This window comes from Leptonychotes weddellii, chromosome 14 (assembly GCF_054177405.1).
Source record: "Leptonychotes weddellii isolate Sample4059 chromosome 14, ASM5417740v2, whole genome shotgun sequence".
NCBI classification, from domain to species: domain Eukaryota; kingdom Metazoa; phylum Chordata; class Mammalia; order Carnivora; family Phocidae; genus Leptonychotes; species Leptonychotes weddellii.
In genome coordinates, this window is record NC_138382.1 from 61850426 (window position 1) to 61869993 (window position 19568).

The window sequence follows — 19568 nt, forward strand, 5'->3', positions numbered from 1 at the left end:
GGCCGCTGGATAATGGTGTCCGTGCTGCTGACCAGGTTTCATCTCCCAGGCCAGGCTCTTCTGAACCACCCGGCACTCTAGTTCTCTATCCTCACCAACAGGTTAGCCGGTAATTGTCTATTATTCTAATAATCAAAACAGATCCATCATACATTTTTTGAAACCAACAGAACAGTGTTTCTGAAATGCTAATTTTTAAGAACAACAGCGAGTTTCTCGATGGGCTGGCTTCCAGGAGCACAGTCTGCACTGAAGTTCTGTCCTGGGACAAGAGGATCAGATGACAAAGTCCTCTGAGCCAAGAGTAGAAATCTGGAACCTTCATCCTTGTCCTTGAAACCCCAAAATAACCTCAGGGGTGTCCTGCTTTGATATTTACTCTGGAAGTTTATTTGGCATTTATCTAAATTTCCTCCTCTCAGGCTCAAGTTAGTCATGATATCTGAAGGAGAGCAGTAACAGGACAGCTTGAAAATAGCTCCTTAATCCCACAATCGTGTAACCGAATGCCCATTTTACTGCAGGCACTCTGCAGGGACAAGCTTGTTTATTTGGGGGGAAATGCAGCACAAATAGCTACAGCAAATAACAGTCGGGGGAGAGGCCATGTATAGAAAAGGGGGCTGGCACACTGCTTCTCTTAAGGGCCAGATAGTAAATATTTTAGGCTTTGCGGGCCGAGAGGCAAAACTGAAGACATTACATAGGTACTAACATAATAATACAGAAAGCACATTTTCACATTGTTGATGAAACTTATAATATTGAGCACAATTTAGTTTTAATATAGGTCTATTGGTTAGAAGAATGGATTTGGGGGGATAACATTTTGCTTAACTGGGGTTGATCCTAATATGTTCTTAGTTCATGGGCTATACAAAAATAGGCAGATGGAAGGATTTGGCCTATGGACCATGGTTTGCCAACCCCTGGTATAGAAAGTATGGTCTCAATGTTTAAAGTGGTCCCGAGGTTCTGGCTAATGTTATAGGGAGAAGAGAGAAAAAAAGGGAGACAGAGAGAGAGAGAGACGTGTAAGGATTAGAAGACACACACTGACACTATTTGCAGATAATATGACTATACACCTATAAAACCAACAGAATCCATAAATATTAGAACTGATTTTATTGTAACTAATAAAAAAAGTCATCAAGCTTGCTAAAGAAATCAACTTATAAAAATCAGTAACATTTCTCTATACCGAGCAAAAACTCATAACAACTAGTGGTTACAAAAACCAAAAACCAAAACAGACAGTCAAAGCATATAGGAATCAACAACCAAGAATACACAAGAAGATTACTAAGGAGAAAACTTTAAAACTAAAAAAAGACCGGGGCACCTGGGTGGCTCAGTTGGTTAAGCGACTGCCTTCAGCTCAGGTCATGATCCCAGGGTCCTGGGATCGAGCCCCACATCGGGCTCCCGGCTCCGCGGGAAGCCTGCTTCTCCCTCTCCCTCTCCCCCTGCTTGTGTTCCTGCTCTCGCTGTCTCTGTCTCTGTCAAATAAATAAATAAAATCTTTAAAAAAAAAGACCTAAAAGATGATCTTGGGGCTCACTTCGTTTTGGCCCAGTGAGCCCTGTGTCAATCTTCTGACCTTCAAAACTTGTGCTGTGGTGATTTCTTACAGCAAAACAGAAAATAAATCCAGGACCCATGTCTCCTGCCCAGCTGGATGCCAAAATAGAGTTTCCTCACTGTATTTTGATACACAAGCAGAGTTTCCTCGCATATATTTTTAACCCCTGGAAGGAAGCATGGCATATATGATCTACTGAGTAATCCTAATTCGTACTTGTCTGCATTTGAAATATTGCTCAGTGGTGCTTTTTGCAGCAAATTTATTTCCCTTCCTTAACTCAATTTGTTTTCAGACCCTAAGACTGTGTTGATGGGCAGTGAGGTGAGAGTAGGGTGATAAGAAACTAATAAAAAAAAAAACCTTAGAATTTAAATTATCATGGCGGAGAATCCCATGGTGGGATTGGCTGTGAGCTTGGCCCTCCAGTTCCTGAACAAAGTGTACCAAGAAGCAGTAACGTAGCTCCTCGTGGTGGCTGATTCCGTCATCTTTCATATGATCCCTGATTCCATTAGATATTCTAGAAAATGTTTCAATAGGCTTGAGAACTCAACGTCTTTCTCTCTGTGCGTCTTTTCGGTGAAATAACCTGGGTTGACACCAGCAAGATGGTGGAAGAGGTGGTGTAAGCCCTCATCCTCTAACAGAAACACCTATTTTAGCGACCACTCGCGGGCAAGGATCCCTCTGTGTGAGTTGGGAGGTACAACTGGGAGGTTCCAGCACCCAGGTGGAACAAAATAATCCGAGCCTAGAAGCACTGAAGAAAGTTAAATGAATAGTTTCACTTCACCTGTGTCACCCTTCTCCCCGGGTGGCACAGCATTGGCGTCTCTGGGAGCTCGTGAGAAAGCAGAATCCCAGTGAGGGTCATGGCTTCTTTACCCCAGAGTGAAGCAGTTAGAAGCAGTGGCTGTGAAGTGGCAGTCTAGTCTTCGGAGGACATAAGTAGGACGTAAGGCTGTGCCATAAAAGGTCGCAAGCCTGCTGGCAAAGAAGGGGTTAAGGGCCCCTTAAGAAATTAGGGGAGAGAAATTAGGATTACTCAGTAGATCATATATGCCATATATGCCAAAGTAGCCCCCTTTAGATTAAGAAAGGGATATGGGGTGGGCAGTGCATAAAGGCTGATTTAGAACATCCCAGAGTTTCCAGGCTTCAATCTGTGCCTAAGTAAGAATTTTGGGGCTCTGGTTTTCGATACAGGAGAAGTCAAGAGCCAAATGCATCAGAAGCCTACTACATCTTTGAAGAATTTGCATTGCCAAAAGAAATTTAGGTCTGGCCTGTAGCAAAAAACATGTGACTCTTTAATCCTCAAAATAATCTCTCCAAGCTTGGACAAGCAGAATATGGGTGCAGGTGGCGGTGCAATGAACAAGGAAGAACCTCCCAGATCCAGGGGTCACAGAGGACAGTGGGCATAAGACCATGTTTCCACCACATTCTCTTTTCTCTCACTCCCTGCAACTCAGCTTAACCACACGGATGAGGACAATGTCCTAGGGATGGAGAAACAAGATAGGAAGAACAGAATTGCCAGCCAACTTGGAATGCTTGCTTCAACTTGGAATGCTTGCTTCAGATTGTTCATGGGAGAGCGAAATTAATTCTGTCTTCATTAAACCACACTGAATTATGGTAGGGTCCCCCCTTTTTTGTTGTTCTTTTTAATAGCAGGCAAGCTAGATAAACTAATGGAATGTCCCAAACTGAGTTCTTTATCCTTCCCCACTACACTGGTTCCTCCAGCTGACTAGAGAAAACGGCAATTCCAATCCTAGTTGCCCAGGCCAAACTCCTTGGACGGTCCTGTGTCCTCGCCCCTAAGGATGCACAGCCTTAAACCAGACCCTGCATTTGTGATTTAGCTTGGTGCCTCCCAGAATTCCAGGCAGCACATGCATGGAGTGGGTCCGGGCTCTAGTCCTAAAAAGGTTAATACGCTTCAACCAAAGATCACCAGGAACATACTGGAGTTGAACAAGCTGAGTTCATTATTGCAGGGAGGAAGAGTGCTCACCATGCGGAACCATGAGCATCTCAGTAAGAGAGGGTTAGGAAGAACCCATTACAGGATTTGGGGAGGATCTGGGGAAGCTCTAGATTGGGTGCTGTCAAAAAAGCAGGGGCAAGTCTGATTGGTTATCTTAAGAAATCTTATCTATAAGGAGTGGAGATGAGCATGAGGAAAAAGAAGAATTCACTCATTTTAGCAGAGAGAGGGGGCATATTTGCAAAATGACCTTGTTTTTATGATCTCAGTGCCATTGTCTGATGTTGATGTTTTATGAGATTGTTTATGTCTAATAGCATAACCATAATGGTCTAGCTGTGAGCATCAGGCCAGTTTGTGAGAACACTGAAGCCTAGCGGTGGGAGTCAGGCTGGTTCCAGAATAGCAGGGGCTGTTTTTTTCCTTCTCAAATGGGTGGTGGTATCTCCTTAGCAGGCCACAGGTAGTCAGCTTCCTTCTGTGACCCCATGGCCATTGTGACACTTTCTCCCAACCCTGCATGAGTCACTGCATGAGAGACCCAGCTCTGTACTCAGACCCCAGAGGACGGTGCTGCTCTGGCTTGTTTACCCACATCATTTCTTTCCTTCCCTTCCTTGCCCTTCCCTTTCCAGAAAGACTGCTCTGCTTCTGATCTGCTATATCTTCACTCCTTGCTTTCCAGTCTCCTGAACATTTCTTGACTCATTTGCATAAAGTGTCTGGAGTGGGAGGGTAGGTTTCAGTGGGAGCTCAAGCTGCCATCTTGACCTGAGAACAAGAGAGGGTCTTTCTGTTCCTCCCTCTTGGCTGACATGAGGCACTACCCAGCGGTCTCCCATCATCATTGTGGCCCTCCTTGCATTGTTATTGTTGGTAATGTCTTAAGCATTCTCAAGAGTATGTTAAACCATGCGCCTCTGGGTATCAGCTGTTCTATCCCTTAAGTGCTAACATTTAAAAATGAGGGGTCCTTTGGGGCGCCTGGGTGGCTCAGTCAGTTAAGCCTCTGCCTATGGCTCAGGTCATGAGGGTCCTGGGATCGAGTCCTGCATCAGGCTCCCTGCTTGGTGGGGAGCCTGCTCCTCCCTCTCTCTCTGCCCCTCCCCCCAACTCATGCTCTCTTTCTCTCTTGCTCACTCTCTCTCAAATAAAGAAATAAAATCTTTTTTAAAAAATGAGGGGTCCTAGGGGTGCCTGGGTGGCTCAGTCAGTTAAGCGTCTGACTTTTGATTTCGGCTCAGGTCGTGATCTCAGCATCATGGGATCGACCCCCTGGTTGGGCTCTGTGCTCACTGAGGAGTCTGCTTGAGATTCTCTCTCCTTCTGCCCCCCCTTAAATAAATAAATACATAAATAAATAAATAAATAAATAAATAAATAAATAAATAAATGCTTTAAAAAGGAGGGGTCCTAGATTTTCTTGAGATCTGGCATCAGGGAGAGGGCTCCTCCATTTGATAGACTTATTGCATCACTGTGTTGTACACCTGAAACTAATGTGACATTGTGTGTCAACTACACTTCAATTAAAAAAAAAAAATTCTCAGCCTGACTGATTGGCTTTCTACATAGCCTTTTGTCGCATTTCAGCCAACCAGACCAAATGCTTAAGTCTGGAGCAGTAAGTCTGAACCTAACTTATTCTCCTGACCCGGAGGCAGAGTAGGATGTGGGGAGTGCCACATGCCCCTAACGCCTTCCCTTATGTCCATAGTGACTGAGTCATTCCTTTTGTATGACAACCCCCACCCGGGTCTTGCTAACTTTTACGCTGTTGCAAAAGGCTTATAAGTGGAGGAGGATCTTTAATTTCCCTTTCCCCAAAGCCTGTAAGCTCCCAAAAGGAGAGGCTGATAGCATTTTGCCTCCTGATATCTCCTGACTGTACCAAGTGCAGACTGCAGAAGGTAGGGATTGCTCACACTTAATGGAATCTCACTCTATATGTTCACAGTAGAAAACTATCGTGATTGAAAGAGCTTTTCCAAGAGAATGGAAGGACACTGACCATCTCCTAGGATGAATGACATGGAGAAGCTGAAAAATGGGGAGTGAGCTGAAACATGTTGAGCCAGTAGCAGGCTCAACAGCATCTGTCTCTCAGCATTCCATTGAAAAAGAGCATTCTAGGATGGGGCAGACTCTGGGCAGGTTTGTCTTATCAGGTCACTAAGAAATAGGCAAATCCAAGGGCAAACAGCACTCACAGGGACAGAGAATTACTGCAGAGGAGGGAGAAACTCAGGGACAATTCTGAGAAGCTAGAGAAGGATTATGGGTTCAGAAACAAGGAGGTCACCCCCCTCCTTGCCCGCCATTCATTTGTTGTCAGCCCCGTATCTCTCATATACACAAAGATGAACCACAGGACTGCAAGGCTAATCATTTATTGACCAGGTGGAGGAAGGTCTTATTCATTGTAGAGTTCTCCTAGGTATGGCAAAGAGTTGGAAGTTAGAAGAAAATCTTTCATTCTTGGTTGGTTGGTGAGTTTTCCTAGACAATTAGGGAAGATCCAGAAGATGCAGACAGAGATAATGCTTTCACAAGTGATAATGATGGAAATCAGGTCACAGACCTTGTTACTAGATGGCGTGGGGACCATGTAAGGGAAGATCCTGGAGCCCAGATGAGGAAGCATTCACTCAGCTCTAAATCAGCAGATGAAAAAGAGAACACAGAAATGTATTAAACACTTCTTGGATTGAATTGAGAGCAAAAAGAATTTCTGTTATAGAGCCAGATGGTGAAGAAGGAGCTATCAACCTGTATTCTAACCTATGTTATTTTCCAGAATAGGGGAGGTGGGGCAATGAGTAAATGCTTTTTTGTTTTTTTCTGTTGCTGATCTCATCTTAATCTTCCCCAAACTGAATCTATGAAAAAAGGAAAGGAAGCAATGAAGGATGCTAGGCTTGTTTCTGCCATCTTCAGCACTAGAAGTTCTAAAGAGTTTTTGATAAATGGAGAGATAACGGCAAAGCCATCGCTACTTTTTATTAAATACTTACTCTATGCAAGCCACATTATCTGAATGAAGCTCCACAATAAATCTAAGCTAGGAAACTGATGAGAAAATTCAGAGTTTATTTTCCAGCTTAGAAGACAAGTAGACGTTCAGACAGCTCTATGGCCAGATGAGAAGTTAAGGACATGCAGAGATCAAAGGAAGAAATGTTTGCCATAAATTAGAGGGCGAGATGGCCTTCTGGGCATGGAAGATAGACGACGAACACAGAAACAGGTATGTGTATGAATACTCAGGAATGAGTATGAAACTCACACCCTATTTACTCTTTCCCCATTTCAAATATTTAAGTCTTAATGATTTTTAGCAGGTCATCAATTACTTTCACCAGCATTATGTCCACACAGTAACTCGGTAGGGTAGACATCATTGTTCCCCTTGTAATTGCTTAGGCCATTTGTTCAAAAGCACATGGTAGGAAGGAGTCCTGAACCCAGCTCCTACAACTCCACCTCTCACGCTCTCCCCACAAGCTTCCTTACCAAATTATTTTCATTGTCCTCTTTGGACACAAACCCCTAACACTTCTGGAAGGCCCCCATCCCTGGGCCACCCTCTCCACCAGAGATCACCAATCTGGAGTCCTGGCCCTCTTCACTGCCTCGGGCCTGGAGACAGCGATCTGTAGAAGCAGAGCACATGCAGACACCGACCCCAGTTTACTTTCCAGGGTGAGACAAGGGGACTGATTTGGGGTATTGCCTTTTCTTGTTTTTTGTTTTTTGTTTTTTTCCCTTCAGTAACATGGGAATTTAAGAAGGGAAAACCAAAAATAGCTAAACTTACCAACTTCGGTCAGGTCAAATATATTTTCCTTAACAATTCCATGTCTCTGGCAATATTTCACAAACCTTTTCTTGACTTCTTCACTCACGTCTGATTCTCGGGCTGTGGGAAGAGTGACAGAACTGTTGTGTCTTGAGTATGTCCCTGAGGCTCATGGGGGGGGGCGGCTCCTGATGGATGGGAAAATGGACAGCACTGATTGGGTGCTTAGGTGGAAGTCTTGAGGATGGGTTATAACCTGTCTTGAATTTGACATCTTAAGGATATGCTTCTGGCACCATGAGAGATGTTACCATTTTTCCCATCACTGAGCCTGAGGGATTACCAAAGGTGAGCATCTGTCTTCAGGCGAGCAGAGACGTTCCAGGATAAAATTGGGAGGACAGGTTTGTCTCCAGGCTTACCTTCCTTCCTCCCCCTCCACACCCCAAGATAAGTGTCAGCACGAAAATACGCTACCATAGAGCTCCATCAGTTGGAAGGGCTGCTCCTCGTTGAAATTCACAAGATGAAACATAATATAGTCAGTGTAGTCTGTTTCAACTATGCTAAATAAATTGTATCCATCATCTGTGGAGGAAACAGAACCAGCTCAGAGCTTGTTTGGTCCACGGGAAGCAAGGGAAACCCTTTACCTAGTCTCAACCACAAAACAAATTCAAGCGCATATCGTGGAAGAGATAGAGAGGGATATCTAATGCCTTCATTTACATCTCCCTGGGCTTCACAAGGCAACATCCAAGTGATACTGGTACAATGACTACTGGTGGTAGAAAAATTTAGCAGCAACTTATGCTCTATCATCCTCCCTGAGACTCAGCTACCTCCCTTGACCATCTCTGCCAATTATGTCTCTCTGTCCTCTCTCCAAGCCCCATTGGCATTCCATACCCAGTGCTATATCCTTTTTTTTTTTTTTAAGATTTTATTTATTTGACAGAGAGAGAGACACAGTGAGAGAGGGAACACAAGCAGGGGGAGTGGGAGAGGGAGAAGCAGGCTTCCCACTGAGCAGGGAGCCCGATGCGGGGCTCGATCCCAGGACCCTGGGACCATGACCTGAGCCGAAGGCAGATGCTTAATGACTGAGCCACCCAGGTACCCCTCCAGTGTTATATCCTGAGCAATGTGCTGTGGCAATGGGCCACCAGACATCATCAAAAAGTGGGCAGGGAATGAGAAGCTGCCCAGCCACTTGTTTTTCTGCCAATTTTCTTTTCTTGCTGGAGGTACATATAACCAAACTGCCTTCTTTATCTGATGGTAGAATTATGTGCCAGGCATTGGTTTTTATACCCAAGATTCTTCCTGATTCAGGATATTACCTATTAGATGGCCCCCATTATAACATGTGCATAAACACTGATTAGGAATCAGTCAAGATCCTGAAGATATTGGGGTTTAGTAAATTCTTGGAGTTGGAAGTAAAATTTAGAAAGACTTTTTCATGTACTTACACACAACACTATATTCACCATCCTTCTCTGTTTTGTCAGAAAGCAGAGTAATTTCAGTACACTTTCCATCCACCTTGTAAAACAGAATAAGCTGACATCCCAGAGACACTGACGGGCTAGCTCCCTCACACTCTGAGTGTCCGATTCCACTTAACTGTTGAACACTTTGGGGGTGCAGTTTCCAAAGAGCTCTTATTTATCTTATTTCACTTTAGGTGATACTTTAAGAATGAGTCAACGACTTCTATCACTGTTCTTCTGCCACTGTTTCCCACTATTACTACAAACACCTGGCTAGATAATTAGCTGAGGGCTCACCATGTGCCAACCTCTCAGATAAGTGTTCTACAAACATTACTTCACATGCTCCTTGCAAAACACCACAAGAGAATTATTATCATCCTCTTTACCCAAGGGAAAACTGGGGTGGAAAGAGAGGAAGTTTCTTGGTCAAACAGCTAGTAAGAGAGAGGTTCAAGAGAGAGATAGGCTGCTAGTTCTAAATCCTGTGCTCCAAACCCATGCCACACTCCTTATGATTCTGAAACTCTCTGCTCCTTACCTCCTCTACGCCTGTTTTAATTTATTTATGTCATGATTCTTATCTCTGAATCTAGAAAAAGCCCAGGTTCTCCAGGTCCTGGATCAGTGTGAGATAATGGGCTCTGATTTTGAATACAGACCCAGGATGTATATGTACACTTGTGTGCGTGTGCGTGTGCTCACGCACGCAGAGTTCCAACACCATACTCAGATTCTCGTGTTTCCTTTCCCAAGTGAAAAAGGCCACACTTACTTTATATGCATGTTAAAGAACAGAGAAGAGTTGCTCAGGACTTCAATGTGTTTCACAAAACCCCTCATGCTACCATTTTCTTCTATCCTTTCCCTGAAAATGGAATACCAATATCCTGAAATCTGCAATAAATCAGTAAAATGATTAGGTAAGAAAAGAGGGAAGGGAATACTACAGGATCACATGTTTCCATGAACCCTGGCCTGTGGGCTGGACCTCATAATGGTGACATGAACGTGGAATTAGAACTCAGGTCAATTGGTGCCACATCTAGGGCTCTTTCCATTGTCCTTCCAGGGAGAATAGAGGTCCCCAAACATTGTCATCTTTTCACAAAGGACAACTGCTCTTCGTGGAAAGTCTGAAACCACCTCTTTTGTCTAGTATTTCAAAGGAACCCCTGCCCTCTGGTAAGGCCATGTTGCCTCAGAATCCTCCAAACCATCCCCAAGGTCCAAAGCTACTACACTCTACCTACTCTACCTTCGAAACATCAAAGTTTCTTCTCACAACATCATTTCCTTCTTTGTGGGCACAGACTAGAATCAGCCCCAGACACAGAAACAGCAGCTTCATCTTGGCAGGAGATGGTACCGTCTTCCCCACAGTCACTGAGAGGAAGTCTGTCCCTGATGGTGGCTCCACTCCCCAGCTCCTCTGTTTTTATATCCGGTCTAGTTTTTTTTTTTTTTGTCCAGGGGACACCACATTTCCTCCTCCCACTCTGTGAAATGGTCTGTCACTCACTGGTGTGAGGCCAAGGATTGTTCCTGCCCTTTTGAAACTTGGCAATCTCATCTCTTTTAGATCTACTTGGTGGCCTTAAATTTCTCAGAACACATATGCAAAAAAATAGTGGTAAAGAAAAAAAAAAAAACAGCTGCCTTTTGGAACCAGATTTAACTGTGGATCTGGCTTGGAATCAGAAAGGCAATTATGTGTGGTGGGAATGGACTATAACTGGGAAGTAGAGTGTGTAGGGGATTTATATTCCACCACTTACATGGTATGCAGAATTGGGCATGCCACTCCATTGTTATTAATTTCAGAAGCAAAGAAACTGTCTCTACCAAAGATGATAGTACCTTCCATAAAACAGTAAAATAGAGTTGATCAAAATAGGATAGAATGAAATAATGAAATATGATTTCTGGTATTCAGTATATTTTAATTTATTTTCCTTATTCTCTGAACCAGTGTGGTTTCCCCTTTCCCCCACAATAAATGGACAAAGTGTTTAATCCCTGTGTATACCTCACTATACAATAGGACCCATAAGAGAGAGAGAGAAGTACAATACGTCATCTGTTCCTTCAAGTAAACTTCGATGGAGTTGGGGAAATGCTACTCAATGAAAACTTGATTCTACAAGCATATGAAATAACCCAACTGAGCGGGACTAAGTCCAAACCATTGTAGGTCAGAAAAGGGGTGACACTGGGGAGGTGGTATCACATAGTAAGGGCTTAAGAACACGGCTTTGGAGTTCATGTAGATCTGGGCTTCCTTCCTATCTCTGCCATTTTGAAGCCACGAGGACAGATTTAACTTCTCTCAGCCTTAGTTTCCTTTAAATGGGGATAATTATATGTGCCTCATAGATTACTGTAGGGATTCAATGGGATGATGTGTGTAGAACCCTCAGCATAATAATGTCTGGCACATATTGGTCAGAGAATTATTCCTGAGAAGGTGGGACTTGGCATAGGTCTTGAAAGTTAGGGAGGGTATGAAGATGTGGGAAGAGCACTGCAGCTGAGTAGGATCCCATGGCCCCAGCTGGGGCTTGTTAAAAGCTATGGTTCATTTATGCTTTGTGCTTTGCCCCCTTCTGCACCACCCCCAAAACAAAAAGAGGTTGGTGTCATGGAAGGGGCTGGGCACAAGGCAGTGAACCTAGGAATTGTGGCATTCTATCTGTAGCTCGATTTAAAGAGTCACTCCAGGAGCGCCTGGGTGGCTCACTCTTGATTTTGGCTCAGGTCATGATCTCAGAGTCCTGAGATCGAGCCCCACGTCGGACTCTGCGCTCAGTGCAGAGTCTACTTGAGATTCTCTCTCCCTCTCCCTCCCCCTCCTGCTGTGCGCACGCTCTCTCTCTCACTCAAATAAATAAATAAATAAATAAATCTTTAAAAAAAAAGTCACTCCTGCCCTGTGACCATTCCTAATTCCGCTCAACCACTATCCGGGCACTGGTATTTTGAGGTCTATATAACTTTAGCCATTATGGGCTGGCTATGGGTTTTCCTGCCCCTTAGATGGAAGAACTGACCTTGAATGGGTGGCAAAGGCTGTGTACTTTATTTCCTCCATTCGATTAACCAACATCAATATCCCAGTAGGCACTTTTTTGCTAAAAATTGGCAAATAGATTTTAAAATTTATATGAAAATGCAAAGGGTCTAGAATTTGACAAATTTGAAAAAATGATGAACAAGTTGGAAGATTAACATTATTCTATTTCAAGATTTTTAAATAAAGCTACCATAATAAAGGCCACGTTGTATTAGCATGATCAACACATATATGAATGACTGATTTTTGACAGGGGATATGATATTTTCAACAAATGATGCTAGAACAATTGACTATCCATTCAGTGAGATGAATTTCAATCCTTACATCGTATGCAAAAATTAACTCAAAATGGATCATAGACATAAACTGAAAACCTAAAACTACAAAACTTTTCAAAGAGAACAGAGGAGAAAATCTCCATGACCTTACATTAGGCAAAGATTTTCTAGATACAATACCAAAAGCCTGAGTCATAAAACAGAAATTTCACAAATAGGACATCAACAAAATTAAAGAGTTCTGTTCAAAAGTCACAAAAGAATGAAAGAGACAATCTGGGAGAAAATACCTGCAAATAAATAAATAGATATATTTATATATAGTAATTCAGTACTATAGCTAATAGTAATGAAGATGAGGAATAAAAGGGGAAAGAATAAAATGTGATTTGATTCATTTAAAGACTGACCACTCCAGGGGCAAAGCCAGAATTTCTTCCCTTGGATGAGTAGAGCTTCACCTAAAGAACACAAGCTTTAATAGACGTCAGTCCTCTCCCAGTCCAGTGGAGAGGGAGAGAGAGGGTCCCTGGGAAGTAAAGGTTTTGTGGGGAAAGGGCTGAGAATTGATTTGTCCTGCCAGCCTATGGGCCCCAGGGAAATGGACCCCTGCCCTTATGCTAGGGGACAAGGAGCACCTCTAATGAGCCGGGCTCAATCAGCACAACGGGAGCAGATTGATGAAGGGTATTTCTTGGCCTCTGCCACTGTATTGGGGAGCTAGTCTTTGCACCTTCTCTTTTATGGGATCAGCTGAGTAGGGTCCTATTCTTGTTAAGGGTAGCCAGTGATTCCAGGCTGAACTGCCTAGGCCCCAAATATCTACCAATCCTTTAAGACCAGAGAGCCAATATTCAATAATATAGCCACATTTCAAACATGAAACCTGAATCCAAACTGCTATATTACGGTCAAGCTGCTTCAGCAACTTTTATATTTAAGGCTTTTAGACTTCATCAAACTTAGGAACAATCTGGTAATCAAAGAAAGAAGGTCTTGTTCAAAGTCACATTTGTTCAAGGATGGGATTGTGCCAGAATCCACTTACCAAGGCAAATAGTTACAATGAGGATGCAGCAGTACAAATATCATCTGTCCAAGGGCCTGATATATAAAAATAATATTTTAATGTCGGAAATAGAGTAAGAACTCAGTATTAGATAAGTACTTACAAATATCCCTTCATATAATCCATGATAAGCCTTTTACACCCCAAATCTGTCTCAGTATCTGCTTTCCAGAGGACACAGATGGTATGCTGTTAACTCCAAGCAACCTTTCATCCATAAAGGGAGTGGATATTTTAGAACTGGATTTGAGTTGGTACCAAGAGAATGTATAATCACGCTGGGTGCTAGGGACCAAAAAATTATTCCATTCTGGCACATAAAGTAAATAAGCTTGTGTTTCTTCCTATTCTTCTTGGCACTGACAGTGTCTTGGTATTATATAACATGGCTTGATGTTCTCACTGGCTTTCTCAGTGAGTGATCTGTTTAACTAATTAAAAGAGTATGACTGAAGACAAGGTCACTAAGTCCATTTCCAGTCAGCCAATTCGTTTCAATCGAGCTACCTGGCCATGAATGGATTGTTATCCATTCGTATATGGATTCCATAAGCCCCTTGCCCACACGCTGAGTCACGATGTAGGCCAATCATTTCTCAACCACCTGGTAGACTGTCAACCCTCTCTTGGGTCACTTATAAAATGCCCTGTATTTGGTGTTGAGTGAGGAAATCCTAATGTGTTGGTGACCAGATTCTGCACTTGAAGCCATGAATGGAAGGGAAGAATTTTTCCTTTTTGGTATGGAAGTATCTCCTAATTCCTTATGAGAAGTATTTTTTGTTTCCAAACATTTCAGCAATTTCCAGATTATTCCGTGCCAAAAGCACCGGAAGTGCAGCAAGGTGCGGTGTGGCCCGCTGGTGGCCAGCCAGAGGACCACACCGCGTCCCAGCCCCACTTCTGGTGCTCCCGGACCCACTGGAACAGCCCCTTGCCGCTACCTTGCATCCTGCGTGCATTGTGAGGTTTCGGCCATCGGGAGTATTAAATGGTTGCTCGTTTCTGTCATATGCATACATACAAATATAATTGGCAACTCTTAGCTGAAGAGTCTCAGCGGACTACAGAACTGGTGCAGGTTACATTCTGAAAATTGGCAAGTCTGTTATTTCGACAAATTTGAGAAATGTAGCAAAAGCTCTTGGCTCGCCTCTTCATCTCGTTGATTTCCATCCATAACCTAACCCTAATCCGAACGAATTTTCTACACAGCTTCCAGAGCAAACTTAGAAGAACGGTAATGAGATCACTCTACTCCACAGCTCAAAAGCTCCATCTTCCCATCCCACCTAGAAAACCATCCAAAGAGCTTGCGCTGTTGACCTCTCCAAGCCCAGCCTCATGTCCAAGTCTGCTCCCACTTTCACTGGTCTTTCTGCTGTTGCCTGAACACGTGAGCTTGTTGCCAACTCATGGCCTGTGCAATTGCTACTCCTTCTGCCTAAAACACGTTTCTCCGACCTTGTTGCTAGGCTGGCTCTCCCCAAAATCACTGTCTAGCCCTACTTTATTTTCCTCCATAGCACGGAGTCCCTGCAATTTTATTATATATTTATTTTGTTGCTTGCTTATTGTCTGTCTCTCTGAATAGAATGTAAGCTCTGGAGAATAGGACTTTTGTCTGCTTGTTTCCTGCTGTGTCTTAATGCCCAGGACAGCATCTAGCACAAAGCAGGAGCTCAATGTGACAAAGAATAAAGGAATGGTAAGACTCTGGCTATGTGGCATGTTAAAAATCCTACTATGGATGTTTCATGCCAGAGTGTCTTTTTTTTTTTTTTAATTTGTTTGTTTGTTTAATTTCTAAGAACAAGCACTGTGAGAATAAAATAAGATCTACCTCCATGTCAATTCTGGAGCTACGTAAGTAGACTAAATCACACCAGTGATAAAATACATCAGTTCTGGGAACTGAAGAGACAATGCTTATGCTTTTACAAATCTTTTCACATCCTCTCAATTGAACATTTTGCCAACGTTTCTTAAAAGAGAAAAACAATCAAAGACCGCAGATAATTATGTATCGAAAATAACAGGAAAGGGCACCTGGGTGGCTCAGTTGGTTAAGCGACTGCCTTTGGCTCAGGTCATGATCCTGGAGTCCCGGGATCGAGTCCCGCATCAGGCTCCCTGCTCAGCGGGGAGTCTGCTTCTCCCTCTGACCCTCTTCCCTCTCATGCTCTCTCTCATTCTCTCTCTCAAATAAATAAATAAAATCTTTAAAAAAAAAAAAAGAAAATAACAGGAAAATTATTAATACACTCTGCCCCAGATGGTTCAAATTGGATCATTTCCAATTTCTAGTCTTTTCTCTCCCCAAGATGGGAATCAACACAGCCACCTTGCCCAGTGTGTGTTGGGGGAGAGAAGCACACAGGATCCCTCTAGTTTTCTTGTTTACAGGATGCACTCAAGGGCTTTCACAAGCCTCAGCCTCCCTGTGGCCAAGGCAGAGGATTTTTGCATTACCTCCGTCACCCTTGCTGCAGGGTGAGCCTGAGACTGTTGCTCAACAGGAGAAGGACATAGAAAGAAGAGCCAGACACGGCAAGGTGAGGGTAGGGAGGTCAAGTACAAGCTGGAATCTGCTGGGCACCTTTGCATCTATCTGTCCATCACCTTGTCTGACTACAGTGACCTTCAGAGAGTCAGGGCCACTGCTTTACTTCCAAATTTCATGCACACTCTTCTTTTGGCTAACTCTAACTGGAACTATACAGGGAAAGCATTGCTGGAAAACACAGTTCTCAGTTTAACCAAGCTAACAGAACACAAGCCACTATATGGTCATGAAGACCATGCTTAGGAGGTGAGCTGAGCTGAGACCTGAAGGATGGGAATGTGCCAACCCCAGGAAGCATCTAGGCAAGAGCTTGCAGACAGAGGGAACCGTATGTGCAAAGGCGTAGCTTATGTGAAGAACAGAAAACAGACCAGGGTGGCTGGATCATAAGGAGAGAGGGAGAAAGGGTATGAAACAAAATGAAGCAAGAAATAGGGAATGGCCAGATTACATTGGGCTTTATTTTATTTTTTTAAGATTTTATTTTTTTATTTGTCAGAGAGAGAGAGAGAGCATAAGGACAAGCAGGGGGAGTGGTAGGCAGTGGGAGAAGCAGGCTCCCAGGGCTCGATCCCAGGATCCTGGGATCATGACCTGAGCCGAAGGCAGACACTTAACCGATAAGCCACCAAGGCAGCCCACAGTGGACTTTATAAGGGCAGGAGTTTGTATTTTGTCTCAAGGACAAGTCATTGAAGAGTTTTAAGCAGGGAAGTGATATGACTGGATTTCAGTTTTCAAAGATGACGTGGTGCTATGAGCTAGAATGCACTGCAGTGGGATGAGGGGGGCACTAGTGAACACCCTTGCACGTGTGTGTGTGTGTTTCTGTGATCTGGATTTCTAACAGGAGGAATCTCTTGGTCAAGAGGTAAGCACATTTTACCTTTAGATATGAATCCAAATTGCTGAAATATCACCTCCTTGCAGGGCCCTCTAGGACCCTGCCACCTAGGTATGCCGACCTCCAATCTTCACTTTGTGGCACCCTATTTATTTTCTTCTTCTCAGTGGCATTGATATATAAAACCTTGTGTTTATTTTATCATCTGTTTTTCTTACGAAGGCAGGACTTTGTCTTATTCCCCATTTGACTTAGTGCTTAGGACAGTGACTGCCATAGTAAACAGTAAGCGAAGATTTACTGAAAAGATAATTGCCCTCCAAAAATCCTGCACAGATTTATACTTTCAGCAACACTATATGAAAGCCTGGTTTCCAAATTCCTCAACCAAGAAAGGATATTACTACTCTTTTTGGCAGGGGGAGGAGGCAAATCTAAATGATATTTTGATATTTTGGTTGTTTCTTTACATTTTAAAATTAAAACTACAGTGACATATCTCTAGAAACTAACAAGAATGGCAAAACCTGGAAGAATTCTCATACATTGTTGGTGGAATATAAAATGATACAGTGGATTTATATGACGGTGAATGAAAAGACCCAAAATTAAGGCACATCATACACTTAAATTTGAGAACACTGGAGAAGAAAAGAACCTAAGAGTTAACAACAACAACAACAACAACAAAGTCACGTGCAAAATCAGATGGCATTCTTAACAAAAACACTAGAAGCTCAAAAATGATGGCAAAATAACTTCAAACTCATGAGAGAAAGTGATTTTTAACCCAGAGTTTACAAAATCCAGCCAAACAACAAGTCAAATGTAGGAATAGGATCAACACTGTTTCACCAATGAAAAGTTGAACATAGTCACTTCCACGAATATTTTACCGGGAAGTTTCTGGAGGAAGAGAGTCACAAAATGAGGAAGGAAGCAAAGAAAAGAAAGATGTGCACACGAAGTGGTACACAAGAGAAGCAAAGGGAGATCCACGAATAATGGGAAAGGAACGTTCTAAGACAAGAGCCAGTACCTGACTGGAGAGGGGGAAGAGCGCCAGGATTGTGTCTCCAAGTTTAAAAGGAGGAGGAGGAGAAGGATAAAACAGGAAGAAAAGGAAGAAAATAAATAATTAAAGGGCAATTTACACTTCCGCCACATACTTAATGAATAAAGGAGAGATACATAAAGAAAATAAAACTACAAAACAGTAAGTAACTCTAAGGAAAATGGATGTTTCTGGAAGAAAAGATGTTTAATAACATTACCCTACGAAGTTCCAGTATAAGTCATATTAAGAGGGACCAAATAAGGTAAAGCCATCAGCGCAGCCACCTGTCGGGAAGCCTGCGCGTCCAGCCTGCTCTTCATGTTCTTCGTGCAAGTAGCCCTGGACGGGCTGGAGACTCACCCTCCGGGGAGCCGGCACACAGCCCACAGCCCCATAGTGCACCTGGCTCAGTGGGTAGTTGATCCATGCTCTGCTCAGCACTCAGGCAGCAGGGATTGACCTGTAAACCAACAGACGAATCAAATGTATGGGGCACGTGCTTCTGAGCAGGGCTCATTCCTCGGGAGTGCAACCCAAGGGGACAATGGAACAGGTGCATGGACAGAGGATAGTCACACAATAAGTATGTCTGCCATTCCTCGTTATTCATTTGCCTATGACGTTCCCCAGGTCCCATGAACAGAGGATTGCAGTGGACCCACAGTGTGTAGGAAGGAACTCAGTGAGACTCAAGAAAGGTGAAGTGTGTTTTATGTACAGCTGAGTAAGTACATGTGCTGACGGCCAAAAAGAGGCCAAGCTTTCTGTTCAAACGAGAAACTCGCTTCCATCTCAGCAAGAAGGCAGTGGTGTTGTAAGAAATACAAACGATACCAAGGAACTGCATCTTAACCTTCACTAGTTAGATCCCTGCATTTACTGATGCTGAAAATTATGACAAAGACAGGAAAGAAAAGGTAGCGCAACATGGAGTCCCTTTTCCTCTTGGTCCTTACTCACTCATCAAGAAGCTGGAGGGAGACAGTGTTGGTGGAATGTGCACATGTCAAGAAATGATATAAAAAGTGAGTTAGTTTTGTGTGGCATTTTTCTACTGTTCTGGAAGAATGAAATCCATGTGCATGTATGAATTACAAAAGCAGCTTAATTTTGGTGATTCTACATATGCGTTGAATGCAGTTTATTGCACTTAAAGCCGACATTGCACAATAGTAAGATGGTAAGGAAAATTTATGCTAATAAATGACAATGAAGACCACAAAAAGGGAAAAGCTCTTCTATTATTGGACCTTTTGGGGCACATTTTTCCTGGGTTTTTTTGAACAAGGATTCCGGCTTTTCATTTTGCACTGGGCCCCAGAAATTAGGTAGCCAGCCCTGCTCCTGAGGTCCAATCCCTTTGACACTTTTCACTAGTGTCTTGTTTTCTTCTCCCTCCCCACTTAACTAGTGGTTGTCTAATTTTTTCCCCATTTTTTCCAAAGAATGAGGATTCTGACTTATATTACTTCTATTGCCTATTTTACACATCACTAATATTTACTTTTTATTCTGTCCTTTCTTTGTTTTATTTACCTTGATGATTTTAGTGGCTTTTTTTTTTATTCTTATGTTAATCCCCATACATTACATCATTAGTTCTAGATGAAGTGTTCCATGATTCATTGTTCGAGCACAACACCCAATGCTCCATGCAGAACGTGCCCTCCTCAATACCCACCACCAGGCCAACCCATCCTCCCACCCCCCTCCCCTCTAGAACCCTCAGTTTGTTTTTCAGAGTCCATCTTCTCTCATGGTTCGTCCACCCCTCCGATTTCCCCCGCTTCATTCCTCCC

The 19568-nt window shown here is 43.2% G+C and overlaps 1 protein-coding gene across 1 annotated transcript; it reads right to left on the bottom strand.

The window, feature by feature from the left end:
• Positions 1–1215: 1215 nt before the first annotated feature.
• On the bottom strand, positions 1216–10230 carry LOC102741283 (lipocalin Can f 6.0101-like). Its single transcript, XM_081804085.1, has 6 exons — positions 10138–10230; positions 9655–9776; positions 8859–9049; positions 7861–7971; positions 7402–7503; positions 1216–2600 (listed from the first exon to the last, which is right to left on the bottom strand). The coding sequence occupies exons 1-6, from the start codon at positions 10228–10230 to the stop codon at positions 2470–2472; spliced, it is 750 nt and encodes a 249-aa protein (XP_081660211.1). The 3' UTR covers positions 1216–2469.
• Between the last annotated feature and the right edge of the window lie 9338 nt (positions 10231–19568).